Genomic DNA, 17,188 nt, shown 5'->3' on the forward strand with positions numbered 1-17,188 from the left:
GGGGAAGGCTGAGTCTTCTGTTGTTTTAATCCATAAAATATAGTCTGGCCTGGAGCGAGGGAAATGTAAGGGTGGGGTTTTTTTTTTTGAACAATTGGCCATTTCCTTACTTATTTATGCATAACTGCCATATTTCAAGGCTAAAGCTTACCCTTATTCCATATGTCGAGCTGAACTTGGATTGACCTCTGTGCAAAGGTCAGCAAGGGTGGAAAACTATTTTATTAAATCAAAGCCTAGTGGTTTATTTTTATCACCCTGGTTACGTCTCTCTTGGTTATTTGTGTTCCCAATTAAAATATATATGTATTCAGTTCGTTTCTGTCTGATTTTATTTAATAGGTGCTGAAAGAGTGTTTACCCTTTTTATTTGGGCATTTGAGGGACCCCAACCACAGTGACCTGATTCTAAACATCCTCACAGAACTCTCCAGCTACGAACCAACAGCCTTGGCCCCTTTTCTTCCGACGCTGAAGGAGCTTGGGGAGGCTTTGCCAGGTCTGATTGGGCAAACAGCAAAGATCTTTGGAGCTGTTGGGCATATTGATGAGGTGAGTTTGGAGACAGAAGTTGGGTTGGGGGTTGGTGTTTTTTCTGAATCCTGTGTAAAGTGATACCTCTGGATGTCTTTTTTTTTTCACAAGTAACCAGACTGTCCTGCCAGGGCACAGAATCATGGAATGGTTTGGGTCGGGAGGGACATTAAAGCTCATCCCATTCCATCCCCTGCCACGGGCAGGGACACCTTCCACCAGCCCAGGTTGCTCCAACCTGGCCTTGGACACTCCCAGGGATCCAGGGGCAGCCACAGCTTCTCTGCCCAACCTGTGCCAGGGCCTGCCCACCCTCCCAGCCAGGAATTCCTTCCCAATATCCCATCTAACCCTGCCCTCTGGCAGTTTGAAGCCATTCCCTGTGTCCTGTCCCTCCAGGCCTCTGCCCATACTGTTTCTACTGATCTTGAGCTTTATCTTCATTCAAAATTAAATTTATCTCATAAGAATCAAAACCAGATTTGGTTTGGCTCTGTAAATCTCATTTCTGTTGTGGGGGGGGAGAAGCCAAAATCCCATGGAAAACTGGGAGCCAAATACAGCTTGTTGTTGCCTCCTTGTTTACTTCCATCCCCCCAGCAAGTCTGACTTTTATCAGAGCTGCAGGTGACCATGTTTAATTCTGCATTTAATATTTAGGAGTCAGCATCTCCTAGAAGCTTTACAATTTATAAGCAGCTAAGCCTCAGCTGAGCACAGCTGGGACCAGAACTGAGGGATTTCATTCTGTGTTTAAGTGAGTTGAACCAGCCCTCCCCATCTGAGTGTCTCTGAGGCTCCATTTCTGCAGTGTTTGTTACTTCAAAGGGGCTGAATTTATTTATTTTGCCTTTTGTCGTTGTTGTTGTTATTGTTTTATACCAAGAACAAGCAGGGAACCCACTGGCCAGGTTGTATCTCATATATTCTTGGAAATTATGGCTGTTGGTTTATGTGGGTACACAAAGCTACACAGCCTGCAGTGATTAATTCATCTCCAGTAGATGTTGAGGAGCTGGCACTGTGTCCTGGGTGTTATTTTGTTGGGAGCTGCTGGCTCAGCAGCAATCTGCACCTCCAGTGCCACATGCCCAGGGAAATGGCACCTTGTGGTGTGTTTGCAGTGACACCCAGGGGACCTTGCGCTTGGAAACAGGGAGAAAAGCAACAGGAGAAAAGGGTGGCACGGGGGGAACCTTCCTGGAAAGATGGAAGCCGTGAGAGTGTTTGTGCATTATGGAACGTGGTAAAATCCTAGAGGGGTTTGAGTTGGGAAGGACTTCAAAGCTCTTCTCACTCCATCCCTCAGTGATAGAATCTGATGATTCTGTGGTCTCACCTGTGCTCAGGAGTCAGCCATGGAGATGTTCCTGTCTCCTTTAGGAGGAGATGATTCTTTCTCAAGGCCAGGTTGGACAGGGCTTGGAGCAAGCTGGTCTAAGGGAGGTGACCCTGCCTGTGACAGGGGGTGGAATGAGGGGATCTTTGAGGTCCCTTCCAGCCCAAAGCAGCCTGTGAGTCTGTGACTGGAAGGAAAACCAATGCCATGGATCCCTGGCACGGGGGCATCACTCACTGCAGTGCAGGCAGCCAGCCTGCCATCAGACAGGCACAGACACATCTGGCCTCATCAGAGCTGGGCAGGTCTCAGAGCCTCCTGTAGGGCAGTGAGGAAGACTTAGAGGAATACTCTGCTCTCCAGGTGTGACTGCAGAGTTCAGTCACCCTGCGCTCCCTTTGTCTCGCTCAGGGCCAGGCAGCAGAGCGGTCCCTGCAGACACCAGTGCTGCTGCTGCTCTCGTGTCTCAGCTTCCCCCCCAATGTCAGTGCCTTCCTGAACCCCTCCCTGCTCACTTCTGCCCCTCTCCCCTTCCCTGTCTCGGGGCTGTGTCACAGAAACGCTGCTGGGTCCGGGACGTGACTCGGCATCTCCTCCCCGGCCAAGCAAAACAAGCGGGGAAGGAAACGGCGATGGCAGCGCTGGAATGTTAGGTGTTGATTTTCGTTTCACTGCAAGGTCTGCTGAGGCTTGGCCCTCTGTGGTATGGATTGTGGGCAGGAGCAGCACACCCTTTCTGCTGGCTCCTAAAAACAACCTCCTGTGCTGCCACTGAGCCGCTCTGTCCACCCTGGCAGTGCCGAGGGACCCCTGGAGAGATGAGAGCCCTGGCTCGAGAGAGATCCCTTTATTCTAAAGGTTGCCCCTTGTTTATAGCCCCCCACTTCTGCTGATGTCAGGGACGGTCTCAGGGGTGAGGCTGAAATCAGAACTCGTCCCTTAACCATAAATTTGTGCAAAGCAAAACACCGTCTTGGGGCAGGGGGCAATCGGACATTTTAATGTATTTTTTTTCTCTCCCATTAACCGTATGTTTTGAACCAACCGAGAGTTTTAAGCAACTTCTGAAAGCCTTGTGATCTCTTTTCGTAGTCTCCTGAGCCTGATTATAAGCTAAAGCACAACGCTTTGCCACACCTCATTGCTTGTGTTTTAGATCTTCACCTTCTGGCAGATGTAATGCCATAAAATGCAAGGGCTGCTTATGAAAAAAAAAAAAACCACGAGAATACATCAAATAAGCATTGTTAAAATCACAACGGTACATCCAGATAGGCTTTTTGAAGAATTTTGGATAAGAGCTGGGGCAGGGATAATGACTGCTTTCATGTTGAGCTATTTTGCTGCTATTTTGTTTTGTATAACAGTTACATATTATGTTACTCAGAGTTTATTGTTCTTTTTACCTCACTCCAGGCGAGTAGCAGCATTTCAGCAAGGCTGGAGACACTCCAGCTGGATCAAAGTGACAGGGAAATGGTCAAAAACTGCTCCTCCAGTTTGTCTGCCGCAGTTTGTTTAGGAAACAGAAAGTGTGTTTTAAATGTTAATTGAGCCTGTGTTTATCTCTTGGAGGGAGGATTGTCTTTCAAATAAACCCATGACGATGCACCAAAAAGTCAACCTCTTTCAGGCCATTGAGGAAAAAGCTCCTCCAGTCACATCAGCCCAGCCCAGGGTGTATCTGGCCCTTCCCCCGTGTGTTTGGTGTGTTTTTGTGACGCTCCTTTCCCTCTGATCCCTGTCCTGGCCCAGCCCAGCAGAGCTCTGTCCGAAGGACCTTGACTTTGTCCTCCAGAAATTGCCTTGCTGGTGATGCTGGGCCATGTCCTGCCCCAGTGCCCTGTGTGCTCTCACCCAGCTGGGTGTGGGGTCACACTAAATGCTGTGGAAGGAGAGAACCCCTGTGATTTATGAGGTATTTTAACCTCTCACCATCAGGGAGAGGAGATGCTGACAGGCCCCTCAGCTCCTGCCCCTCACTGCTCATCCACGCTGGACACTCCCAGGGATGGGGCAGCCACAGCTTCACCTCCCTACACTCTGTTTCTGGGCCCTTTTCTTTCCAAGGCCAGGTTGGACAGGGCTTGGAGCAACCTGGACAGTGGAAGGTGTCCCTGCCCGTGGCAGGGGGTGGGACTGGATGGGCTGTGAGGTCCCTTCCCACCCCAACCATTCTGTGATTTGGTGACGTAGCTGAGCCAGGCTCAGCACGGATGAAAGGAGAGCTCAGTGCTGCTGGTGCCCTGATCCCTGAGCCAGGCTGACCTACCAGCTAGAAGAATGCAGGGCCCTTCAAAGGGGCTTTAGGGACTCTGGCTCGAGCTCTGAGGAGGGGACAAGATGTACTGAGTTAGGCTGGGTTAGGTAATACCGAGAGGAACAAAAGTCACGTCAGCAGCACACACAAATAAACTGTCTTTGAGGCACTGCCTTTTTGCTGGTTATTGTGGGGGCAGCCACTCTTCCCTGGGGACAGTGACTCAGGCAGCACCACACAAACCTCCCTGCACAAGCAAACACTGAATTAATGTGTTTAAAACCGTTCTTATCTCCTCCTCTTGCCCAGGAGACAGCCAGGACCTGCCTGCTGTACTTGGTGAACCAGCTGGCCAACATGGAGCACTCGTTCCACCATATTCTGCTGCTGGAAATCAAGAGCCTCACCGACACCTTCTCGAGCATCTTGGGAGCCCAGAGCAGGGACATTTACCGCATGAGCAACAGCTTCTCTGCCATCGCCAAGCTCCTGGTCCGGCAGCTCGAGGACAGCGCGCCCGGAGCCAGGTGGGCTTTGTGTGACAAAACCTCGGGGGGTGTGTGACACAGAGCCCCTCCAGGGCTGGGTGAGGCAGCAGAAACTCGTGTTAAACCTGTTCAAATTGCCAAGAAATAAGTACACTAAAGCTTCAGGCAAAACTCAGTCAGGGGAGTCAGGCTACACAATCATCACGGAGCTTTTCTGGGAAGTACCCACTGAGGGTGATGGGAACAACGACTGGTTTGACTCCCTGGTAAAGGTTTGCCTAAGAACAGGCCGGGGAAAAAACTTCTCAGGCATCTACCAAGAGATGTTCTGCTCACTCAGCTGCTTCTGAGTGTGTATCCTAAGGCTGAAGGGTTGGGAGCGTTCCTCAGGGTAAGAATATTAGTGTTATTTAAATACACAGTGGTAGTCACTTTTAATTAGGGAGGGACTCATAATTGGAGTTGTGTGTACTGACACAGGTCAGGAGGGCACAGAGGAATAGTGATTCTGTGGAAAAATGTAACCCAGATGTCAGAAAAGCCATAACCATGAAGGGCAGCTTTGGAGCCAGGCTGGGAGCGCTGGAGCCAAAACACTGAGGTCACTGGAGAAACAAGGTATTGGTGTCCTGGAGAGAGCTAAAAATGAAAAGGAAACCAGGAGAGGGTCCTTCCTTTTACTGCAGGGCTGTGGGAAATGTCCAAACTTCACCTGGTGGGAAAGGCCTCAGTGGAAAGGAGCCCTCGGCATTTTGAAATGAAAAATTTCCTTGGAGATGATGCCAAAGCCAAGTGGAGATAACAGAGTGAGCATGAAACAACACACTTGTCCCAAACTAGCCAAGTTTACTGGGGAAAAGAGGAGGCCAGATGTCACTTGGTGGAGGGACCAGAGGGATGTCATGTATTCTGGGAACTGCAGAGGGATTGAGGCACAGTAATAATTTATACAACCCATCACGGTCCCTCAATTTGTGGCTGAAAAATTACTTTATTTGTTAAAGTATTCCCACATTCCTACTCCTTATTATCTTCTGTGCTTAACATTTATCTGTAGAGCTGATAAAAACCCCCAGTTAAACACGAGAGAAGGTTTCCATTAAAATCTTGCTGTGTTTCTCTCTAAAACTCCCTCTTGCTTTCCCGAGGAGCAGAAGCTTCATCGTCTTTGTGAGTGTGGTTACAGATGATTTTTTTTATTCTCCATCTACTCCCTGATTTTATTTGTTTGTTTGTTTGTTTGTTTGTTTGTTTTAAATTTGATTCCCTCCCCAGCCCTCTGTGGCCCTGGTTCCTTGTGTTGTCTCAGGAGAGATCACAGCAAACCCTGATTTTTCACAGTTGCACTTTTTAGCTCTCGGGTTTTACGTTTCAACCTATTTCAGCAAAGGATCAGCTCGATCAGACAGGGCTAAACTGAGAGTTCTCTGCTGATTTAAGCTGAGTTTACTCTGGTTTGTGCTGGGTGAGCGGGACAGTCCAGACATCAACATGGAAATGCCCTCCCAGCCCTGGAGCTGCTGCAGCCACTGAACTCCGAGGTTTATAAAGAGCAGCAATCCAGAGTACTTGTGCTGTGAAAGGGAAAGAGGGTTTTAAAATGTGTGGCTGGATTGTAACCATTCCTTCCCAAACTCGTGTGTTTACATAAGAGGAAGCCGATTTCTGTGGAGCCCTGGTTGGCTCGGGGTGGTTTGGACACAGAGAGTTTTACATGCAGGGAGTGCAGAGCGTAATTAAAACCAGGCCATGCTCTGGTGCCCCTCACTGTCACAAAACTGCAACTTATTCGGCCTCAGAGGTGCTTTTGAAGAACATACAGGGTTTTAATGGACTTATCCAGCCTAGGAGCATAATATAGTCAATTAAAGGGAGGCAAGGAAGGAAATTTGGAGACACTTCCAAGCCCTGGATCTGGGTAAGAACCGAGCACAACTGGCTCCACCAGTGCTGCCCATCTCAGTGTTGTGGCTGCATGAAATTACCTTTTAAACTGAAAGAGGAGAGGTTTAGGTTAGACACGAGGAAGAAGTTCTTTACTCAGAGGGTGGGCAGGCCCTGGCACAGGTTGCCCAGAAAAGCTGTGGCTGCCCCTGGATCCCTGCAAGTGTCCAAGGCCAGGTTGGACAGGGCTTGGAGCAACCTGGGCTAGTGGAAGGTGTCCCTGCCCATGGCAGGGGGTGGAACTGGGTGGGCTTTAATGTCTTTCCAACCCAAACCAGCCTGATCATTCCGTGATCTTTTCTCCACCACTTGCCTTCTTCAAACCTCTGTCCTGTTTGAGGAGGTGATTAGTGATTATGTCTGCCCAGTGACAAACCCACAAGGACCCACACTTAACCTGTTCTTGCTGCCTCAGAGGTGAAGCCCTGGCAGCAACCCCACCTCGAGTGTATTTTTAGCAATCTCTGTTTGTGATGCTCTTTTTCCCATCATAAACACCCAATTTCTGATGCTGGTCATGGTCTCCAGGTCTGCAGAAATGTCCTTCATACTGATGTACCACCCTTGAACCGGTGACCTGTGCACTGGGGTCCCTCTGCACGTGGAATTTCACAGCACGGGGTGATGAGCAGCCTGGTGCCACCTCTCAGGGCAGGTCCTTGTGGTGCATCTCGAAAACAGGCTGAGCTTGGGGTGTAAACTGATCCTGCTCAGCAACCTCAGCAATGTCCCCAAAGCCTCTTGCCAAGATTTCAAACAATAGTTCATTTTGCAGGGGCTGGGTGGGGGGCCCGGCAGGAAGGGCTGCCAGGCCACCCCCCTGGGCGTGGGACGGAGCCCCCTCGGAACCTCCTGCTCGGGGCTTGAGCTCGTGGCTTCCCGAGGGGCTGGTGGGAGTGCAAAGCTGGCACGTGGGAGAGCAAATGGTCCCCAGGGATGGGCACTTGGGATCCCCCCCTGCTTCCCTGCTCTGAAATCCTGGGCACCAGCAGGCTCAAGAACCAGGGGGTGGCTGGAGGAGCAGCAGGCAGCGAGAGCTGCACCCTCCACACCCTGAGGAGCGACTGCTTCCTGCTCCACGTGTGGAAAGCAGGGTTCATTAACATGTTTCCTTGAGGTCTTTTCCAACCTTAACAGTTCCATGATCCTTTAGGAGAAGTATTTCCTCGTGTTCCCTTCCCAAAGCCGTCGGAGCCCGACGGGAGAACGCCGGACAAAGAGGTGCTGTTCTAAAACCCCGTTTTTATTTCCAAACTTCATCAGGGCTGCCTGGTCCGGGTCTGTCACTCACAAACCCCACCAGTCCATCAATCCCCCCTCTGTGAGCAGAGGCTTTCCACGTATTTCCATATGTAACAGAGGTTTTCCTCAGTGCTCAGCTCCCACAATGGGAGCAGTGTTGGGAGTTCTCTCGGAGTGACAGCTTCCCCATAAATTAAATCTTGTCCTACATCCCCTGAAAGATTTGTTAGCAAAGGTCATATCAAGGTTCTTTATTGCAGAAGAATATTTTTCAAGTGCTCCTCAGTGTTAATATATTATGAGATCTTGCTTAAATTAAAAACAAGACAAAACTCGCCAACTCCCCCGAGAAATATCCTGAACTGCCTTTATCAAAACAAATGAAAAAGTGCATTTTGTGCTGCAGCATTTCTGGTTGTTTCTTTTAAAACATGCTTTGTACAATTGGTAATTTGCAGTTTGGGGAGGTTTTTTTAATGGGCTCCCCGACTGTGAGCGTGACTTGTGGAGACTCTGCTGCTTTGGAAGTGCTGTGTTAAAACTCTCATTGGTGGTTTTATATATCCAGATTTTACAGATTTAGCTATTCAGATGTTTGTTCATCAGGAAACATACCAAAAAAGAAAAAAAAAAAAAAAAACAAACAGGAAAAAAAAAGAAAATCAAACAAACAAATGATCAGAAACAAAACAAACTTGGTTTGAAGCTGTGGGTAGAGTTTAAAAAGTAAACACTGTCCAGAAACCCTTAGTTCTCTAGAATTCCTCTAGTTTGAGGGTGGGGGGGCCCTGGCACAGGTTTTGCCCAGAGAAGCTGTGGCTGCCCCTGGATCCCTGGAAGTGTCCCAGGCCAGACTGGAGCAACCTGGGCCGGTGGAAGGTGTCCCTGCCCATGGCAGGGGGTGGCACTGGATGGGCTTTGAGGTCCCTTCCAACCCAAACCATTCTAAGAACCCTTAATTCTGGGATTTTAAGACTAACATAACAAATTTAAAACAAAACTACTTGTCCTGTTCATTTTAACTCTTGATTTTCTCCTTCCTGAGCTACGGTGGCATTGCTCAGAACTTTTCCTGAGCCTGTTTCTGCTGAGTTTTAAATTCTATTTTTCTTCCTCAGGGTGCAGTAATTCGGTAAGAACTTCATGTACTTTGGTCAAACATTTAAAACCGCAGAGTTCCATAAACTCTGAAAATAGCTTGACTTTTGCTTTGTGAAAAATTATGTAATAAGTCAGTGTGCTTAGCAAGCTGGGGAGAATGGTTTGAGTTTCCACAGTGGACAATCAGGAAGAGCTGGGATTTGCTTATGCAGATACAGCCCGTGGAGTTTCTAATCCAGGGCTGGCAGAGATGCTCAGTGTTTCTGGTCCATCAGAGACATTCATCCAGAAGATGGTCCTGGAAATAATCTAAGGGAATCTCTGCTGAAACATCTTTATTTTATCAGATCCACGACACAGGTCACAGGCAGAAAAGCAGCATCACAGTGGGCCAGGATTAAATCTCTGCTCTCTGCTTCCTTAGGGTGGAAAAGGACACTGAAACAGAACCTCCTGTGCCTCTGGATGACTTCAAATCTGTCGTGGGTGGAAATGAAGAAGACGAAAAGCTCCAAGTCAAAATCCAGGCTTTTGAAGAGAAAATAAATGCTGACAACAGCACTCCTGGCTCAGTGAGGAGATACAGCCTGGGCCAGGTTTCCAAAGAAGAAAGGAAGGACATGAGATTTAACAGGTAAATCTGTCAGACTCTGTAAAATGTGACAGGGGGTTCATGGATACCAGCTTTGCCATGGAATTATCCAAACACTGAGGATTTGGTCCATTTGCATGATCCCTACGGGCATCATCAGCCTGATTTTAACCAAGTCTCATGTCCACGAGTTCAAAGGCTGGGTGAATTATTTCCCAATCATGGAATCCTGGAAGGGTTTGGCTTGGAAGGGACCTCAAAGCCCATCCAGTGCCACCCCTGCCACGGGCAGGGACACCTTCCACCAGCCCAGGTTGCTCCAAGCCCCGTCCAACCTGGCCTTGGACACTCCCAGGGATCCAGGGGCAGCCACAGCTTCTCTGGTCAACCCACTTTGCCCTTTAAGTCACTTCTACCCTCCTGACTCTTCACTCCAGCCCAGCACGTGGGGCTGAGCCCTGGGCCAGTGAAGTGCTGCTGGCTGGCACTTTCCTGGTGTGATCAGCAAGGCAGACACACCACTCCTGGGGTTACAGGATCCTTGCAGAGAGGTTCCCTCGCTCCCCCCATGGAATGCAGATGTTGGGATGGATGGATACTGTTTAGTTTGCTTATTAAAGCTGTGGCTTGAGCTTGGCTTTTGAAGTGCCTATTCCCCAGCAGATCTGTGGCTGAGTGAGCCCCAGGCTGGTCTCTCTGAGGCAGCTGCAGGGGGGCAGAGCGGGGCCTGGGGTGGTTTTGGTGCCCTACCCGTGTTCCAAACCCCTTTCTCCTTTCCTTTACCCCCCTGGCAGGTCCAAGAGCCTCGCCCTGCACGCCGTGCGTGCCAAGGGACTGAGCTCAGAGGGTGGGCAGGACGAGGAGAGCAGGGAGGTCCCTGCTGGCATCTCCTTCCCCGAGATCTACATCAGCCAGGACGAGGAGAAACTGCCCTTGGGTGCGGATCCCGCGGCGATGCCGCTGGGAAATTCCTCGGTGTCACACCAGAGCGTCGATGACCCGGAATCAGCAGATTGGGCAGAATCCACTCCAGAAAAGGCTTTGGAAGGAACTGCAGAGGCAGCACCTGTGGAATACCAGGATAAGCTCTACCTGCACCTGAAGGAAAACCTGGGTAAAGTGAAGGAATACGTGGCGGAGATGGGGAGGAAAATTCCCATCCCTGAGCAGTGTGTGATCGAAGGTGAGCGGGATGAGCCTTTCCCATTCCAAGAACTTTATGGCCACTCCACTGAGATTCCTCTCAGGGCTCAGGCAAAGGGGCAGCAAAGGCTCTCCAGCACAGGCCTGGTGGACAGGGAGGAACATCAGTCTTGTACAACAGCACTCCAGCCCAGACACAAAAGCCCTGGGAGGCTCCACAGGATGAGATTCCCGGGATGCTGGGGTGGGTGGGATCCCTTTCCCCCCCGTCCCTGGGGTTGTTTGGTGTTTGCTGCTTTCACCAAGAGCAGGGGTTTGTTTGTTTCTTTGTTTGCAGATGAGGGGGAGGTGGTTCTGTGAGGCTGGGGGGAGGTGGGTGAGATGGGTCTGGGCGCTCCTCCTCTTTGAAGGGAGTACTTTGGCTTGGGTTGGGTTGGGATCCTCCTGCCTTTAACCTGAATCCCCTTTAACCTGAATTTCTGAGCATCCAACCACTCACTGGTGGCCCTGAGCTATTTACACCCCAACCTTCAAGAGTTGATTCCAAACAGTATCTGATTCCACAAGTTCAATTAGTTTTCAATCCCTTAAAACATCATCTTCTCATACAACATAACTTCAGCTCCAACAAATAGCAATTTAAGTTGATAAAATATTGATTTCTTTACTTTTTCAGTGGTCAAGAAGTGGAAAAGCAGTTTCCACTCACAAAAAGAATATAATTATATATATTTTGAAAGCTTATGCTTCTGGAGAGTTTCCTAAATCTCTTTAATTCCAGGTTTAGTGATTGAAATAGTTATTTGGTAGAATTATGATAATTTGGTTAGGTTTTTTTTTCATACAATGGCAGTGGAAACATGAGAGTGAACAGTCTGCCTTTTGAGGGGCAGAGTGTTATGACCCTGCATTAATCAAATGCCATATATTGAACATTTTAAATGTACTGTTCAGCTTCCTTTCTGCAGTGCCTACTATGACACATCCCAGGCACGTGACTGCTTCCAAATTCATTCAAACTCTTGTAATTTCCTGAAAATCCTCAGCTAGCATTCTTAGGGAAATTCTTTGAGCAGGGACACATGTGCAGAGCGGGAGATTTATGTGACTCATTCTAAATCTGCTGAAGAAATGCAGCCTGGCTCAATGCACGGGGGGACAGGAATATTGGACAATATTCCAGATATTGCACAAACCACTCCAAAAACCTGCAGTTCCTGGACTTCAGTGATTCCCAAACTCTAACAAGACCCATTCAAATGCGTGGTTTACTTTTCAATAAGATGTTTGGGGGGGGGGGATCATAAAATATTCATGTACACAGCTGGCTAATTTTCTGTTGGTTGTGGAGGAGTCTGAGCTGGACATTTAATATGCAAGCCGTGGAAAATGTGGAAAGATAAGAACTGCTGAGCAATCCCTCATGAAGCAGAGCATCTGAAGGGATCAGGGGTGTTGTTGCAAGGAAATAGCCCCGTGGTGAGCAAGGAAAGGGGAGGGCACGTCCCCCACGTAGCCTTGCCTGAGTCAGGCCCTTCCTGGGCTTTCAAGTGGCAGCTCCCAGAGCTCAACAGAGTGTTTGTGTCCCTGGTAAGAATTCCTAAGTGATGATGGGCCAACTTCTGTTCCCTTAACCAGAATTTTCCCCCCTGCTCCTGTTTCTGGTGGTGGTGATTGGGGCAGACTGTCTGGGAGAGGGGTGAGTTCCTGATTGCTCAGCACCCAGACTGGGGGGCATCTCCAAAGGATGATGTGCTGGGGAGCACAGAGGGCCTTTGGGTGTATCCAGAGTCATCATGCAGGAACATTGTCAGGTCTGGGCACTGATGAGACAGTGGAGGGTGTCCCTGCCCATGGCAGGGGCTTGGAACTGGCTGGTCTTTAAGGTCTGCTGTTGTTGTCAGCATTAACTGGGGCCTGAATTTGGAGGATAAAGGAGAAAATCAGAGCCCTCCATGTGAAGAGAAATGGAGACTCCTCAGTCTGGAAAAGAGAGAGAAGGGCTGCTGGAGATTTGCAGTGTCTCAGATGGCAGAGGGTGGCTCACAGCCTGCCCTGGTGCAGGAGCTGGAGAGCACAGACTGAAGCTGTCAGAAGCAAAAGTTCAGAACACACAAAATAGGCTCCTCTGCTCTGTTAAAATTGTCTGTGATTTGCAAATTGGCTTTTTTTACAGTCGAGTCAGGCATTTGCTGTGCAGGTCTTAACCCTCACAGAACATTTGTGCTTTACAGGCTGTGATTTTCAGCCCCCTTGTTGACTTACAAGCTTGTTGGGTTTATATGATACGTCCCAGTTGATGTAATATCAGCTGAAGTGTTGGATTTTACAGCTCTGAGGGGATGCAGGTGAAGAACTGTCAGGGTGGAGCGGTGAACTGCCTGTGACAGTTTGAAGATGCCTCATAAAGACATTGAAAAATTGCCATGTCAGCTCTGTTATCTCCTTTAATGTTTGCTGCGTTTGGCTGGGTGTGCTTTGGGCAGAGGAAAGGTGTGAAGTGGGTGATGATCCCGCAGCAGGAGCACGGTTAGGACTGGGCTGTTGGCCTCAAGGTCTTGCCCTAAGAAAATGGCCAAGTTGAGGGTGTTTCAAAGAGCAGAGGAGCTCCAACAGCTCCCCAGGCTCACGTGTATGAGTGAATTTTTTGGGGGATAGCACTGCAGTCAGAGAGGGGATTTGAGCTGAGGCAGAAAGAAGGAACCCAAACCCACAAAAATCCATTTATTTGAGGTTGTTTCAGCTTTGGGGTCGATGGTTTGGGTCACTCCCTGCTTAGTTTGAAGCACTGTGCCCAGATCCACATCTCTGCCATTCCTTAAGCAGTTGGAGGAATTCTTTTACATCATGTTCATCACTTTAATCCCCTTAATCCTTGGGATCTTCTCCTAAAAAAAAAAAAAAAAAAAAAGGGAAAAACCTCACCATATTTGTCATACCCTTCAGCTTTCGTGGAGTTAAGCAAATAGTTTTCATCAGCCCATATTTTTCCAGGTGGTTTGTGATCCTGTATCTTATCGGTACCCCCAGGATCTTGCAGATTCCAGAGGCCTGGGCTGTGCCTCAGGAAATTCCTGAATGCTCCCAAGGTTGGTTCTGGCTGTCCAGTGAGCACTGGGTGGGATTTCTGCAGCCCCCACCTGCCCCAGCCTTGCTGGCTCTCACCTGGCCCCCCTGCAGGACTCCTGAGCCACTCTTGTTTCCCAGATGCAGTGGGATGGTGGATCAGATCCATGGCCATGTGTATCCTGCCATTGGGAGGGGCTGCTTGCAGATGATTCCCAGACACAGACCTGGACGGCTGCTGGGTTTGGTTATAACGAGGGAAATGTTTTCCACTGTGGTTCTGGCTGCTTTTTAGGTAATTTGGATAAAAACACCCCCATTAATGCCAACAGCCCGGAGCTCTGAGTGTCTAGTGAGCTGTTGGAAGGAAGCACCTGATCCTATCTGCGTGTGGAGGATGCTGAGGGGTTTGCTATCTCCAGCCTTTTTTTAGAAAGGATAGAGCCCAGGGAGATCATGGACTCATTCCACCCTCTGTCACTGCAGCCACATTCAAACACAGTGTGCTCCAGTGAAAAGCTTTTTCCAGCAGGAAGTCACTGCTGGCTCCTCGGTGCCATTCCGGAGGAAACACATCCAGCAAACATTTCAAGGGATTAATGACAGAACGCTGAAAGAGGAGGAGGCAGCAGGGGAAACAGGTTGCAGCGTGCCGGCCCTAAACGTGGTAGTTATTATGTTTTATGGGGTACTGGGAGGTAATGGGGACCAGATGACGGTGTGGATGGAAAGGCTCGTTGCTCCCCTGCAGTGCTCACCCTGCACCGGCCTGAGGAATTCCAGCATTCCATGAGCCCAGCGCTGATTTGGAACAGATGGACCTCTGGTCCTTCAGTGGGATCGCAGAGCGTTCCCAGAGAGCGGGGCTGGGGCTGCTGGGCCACAGCAAACAGCAGCTGGCAGGGACTGCTGCAGGACCGCTGTTCCAAACGCATCCCACCCGTGAGGGCAGGCAGTGGGAACGTGGCAGGGCACTGCGGGTGGCCCTCCTGCTCCTGGGGATCCTCATAAGACCAGGAAACTCCCCCCAGGAGCATGAGGGGACCACGGACAGCTCTGGACCTGCTGCCCCCACGCAGGAGGTGACGGAGCTGGGTGTGTCACACCTGCTGTGGAAGCAGCACCGGGAACAGGCTGGTCCCACATGGGCTTGACCTGGGAGACTCCTGCTGGGTGGTGGCATAAACAGGAGCACTTGGACTTTGGTGGGGCTTGGAGCAGCCTGGCATGTGGAAGGTGTCCCTGCCCATGGCAAGGGGTGGGATGAGATGAGTGGTGAAGTCTGTTGGGCAGAGTTAAGGCATGCACACAAAGTGGTAAAAACAACATAAATCGGCATTTCTTGAAGCTGGCTGCTCTAAAAATTACCCTTTTTCTCCTATAAATGTATTTATTCTTTGCATACTTTGTGTGACCCAAACTGAAGAGATCAGGCAAAGGAAACTGAGGAAGCTGAGAAAGCTTAAAACCAAAATTTAGAAAGTCATATCCATTTCTTATTATTTCCATGTTTATGTGTGGGTTTGATTCTATTTAGGAAATTTATGAGCATACTTCTGCTCCTATTAACAGATTTTATTTAACAGTGAAGGATTACCAATGCAAATCAAATGATGCATTGATTGTTCCCAGAACCAGTGACTCTGTACCCTCCTGGTTCAGCACAGTGTGCTGAGCTGGAATAAGCAACAATTAACAGCTCTACTGACGTTCCTCTGGTTCTGTTTTGTTCTTTTTTTTTTTTTTTTTCCCCAGGCACAACCACTTAGTTGTGAACTTTAAAATTGCAACATATATCCCCTTGTTTCCTGTAGGAAAAACAAGTTGTTGCTTATTCTCTCGCTAGAATTCAGAGACTTGCCAAGAGATGGGAATGTTTCTCGACTGAGGAACATTTCCTTGGGGTCTTGACCAGCCATCTGGGCATTTGGTGCCTGTGTGGGGTGGGGTTGTGTCTTGTGTTGCTGTTCACGTGTTCATGTTCTAGAATCCTTCTCCTGTTGTTACTTGGACTCTCCCTCCAAGCCAAGCCAAGCCCAGCCGGGCTGAGGAAGGAGGAGAACTTGGCAGGCAGTGACAGGACAAGGGACAGGGGTTTCAAACTGCCAGGGGGCAGGGATAGATGGGATATTGGGAAGGAATTCCTGGCTGGGAGGGTGGGCAGGCCCTGGCAGAGGTTGCCCAGAGAAGCTGTGGCTGCCCCTGGATCCCTGGGAGTGTCCAAGGCCAGGTTGGAGCACCCTGGGCTGGTGGAAGGTGTCCCTGCCCGTGGCACAGGTGGGACTGGACGGGCTTTAAGGTCCTTCCAACCCAAGCCATTCCACGTTCCCATGGACTCTCCCTTCCTGGAGATGTTCCCAGGTGTCCTCAGCTGGTGCTGCCAGCGATGCAGGGGAGCAGGATGGGGGTGCAGCAGGTCCAGTGCCTGGGGGATGCTGAGATGAGGAGCTGCTGGATGGAGGTATGCCCAGAGCTCGTCAATGGGGATAATTCCAAGCAATTGGATAAAACAGGCCCTTGTTGTGCCTGTTTGGTGTCACCCACACCCTGAGCTGCAGGTTTAGCTTTGCTGCTGCTGAGGTGAAGCAGAGCCATGAACTCCTCTCCTTTGCTGAGTCCAAACGAGATCTCACACACAGATTTTCCCCCCATAAACCCTCCTTGGCTGAGACAGGGCAGCCCCAGCCTGGCCTCCTTTCCACCTGGGTGGGGGTCACAGGCTGGGACCTCCTTCCCTCCCCATGCAGGAGGTTCTGGGGCACTGACAGGTGCCAGGGATTGTCCTGGCCGAGGCAAAGCCATCGTATCCATCGTCCAGCTCCAGAGCTCACACCCCAAACAGCCACAGGACAGGTCTGTCCATGGGATTTTTCCATTCCCTCTTCCTCAGTCTCCACCTCTGTGACCTCTGGCAGTGCAGAAGTGCTGTTACACCCACAGAGCCAGGGGATGGAATAAATGGTGTTTCCATAAATCCTAATTCAGGTCAGATGGGACAGGTTGCTCAGGGAAACACAGACTGGCATAAAAACCCTGCTCCAAATTTGCTCTCAGGATTTAGAATTGACAGGAGCTTTTAAAGTACAAAACTGGTTCTGAAGCCTGTAAAAGTGTGGCTTAAATGTGACCAACATAATAGGCTCAATCCCCTGGGGGAAGTCAGTTAATTTTCCCTTCCTCTCTCCCTTATGTGCTTCTGACCATTTATTTTAAAGAGCTGCTGATCCATCTTGGCCATAATTTGGACTTCATTGCTTTAAATCACATCAAAAGGACCTTTAGTCAACACTGGATCAGCAGCACTCGCCAGGACGTGCCTTGTGCTGGGGGGGGCAGTTGCAGAGCAAGTGGATTCTGGTGACAGGTTTCTTGTGTTGTATCTTACTGATATCCTGCAACTTTCCAGGGACTCAATTAATCTTGCCTTACCTGATGAATTCAGGGTGAGCAGCTACATGAAATGGAATTACACAGAAATT

The 17,188-nt window shown here is 49.6% G+C and overlaps 1 protein-coding gene across 4 annotated transcripts in view; it reads left to right on the forward strand.

The window, feature by feature from the left end:
- The window catches only part of VEPH1 (ventricular zone expressed PH domain containing 1), a 53,413-nt gene that overhangs the window by 23,140 nt on the left and 13,085 nt on the right, over nt 1-17,188 (forward strand). For all 4 annotated transcript variants that reach the window (XM_027894854.1, XM_027894853.1, XM_027894855.1 and 1 more), the window contains 4 exons: nt 343-552; nt 4,443-4,660; nt 9,333-9,542; nt 10,295-10,683. In XM_027894854.1, coding sequence (XP_027750655.1) covers nt 343-552; nt 4,443-4,660; nt 9,333-9,542; nt 10,295-10,683 — 1,027 coding nt within the window. The remainder of the gene's footprint in view (nt 1-342; nt 553-4,442; nt 4,661-9,332; nt 9,543-10,294; nt 10,684-17,188) is intronic.

The sequence above is a fragment of the Empidonax traillii genome, unplaced genomic scaffold (assembly GCF_003031625.1).
Source record: "Empidonax traillii isolate 1590-97213 ecotype Southwest subspecies unplaced genomic scaffold, ASM303162v1 scaffold444:size1099390, whole genome shotgun sequence".
NCBI lineage: Eukaryota > Metazoa > Chordata > Aves > Passeriformes > Tyrannidae > Empidonax > Empidonax traillii.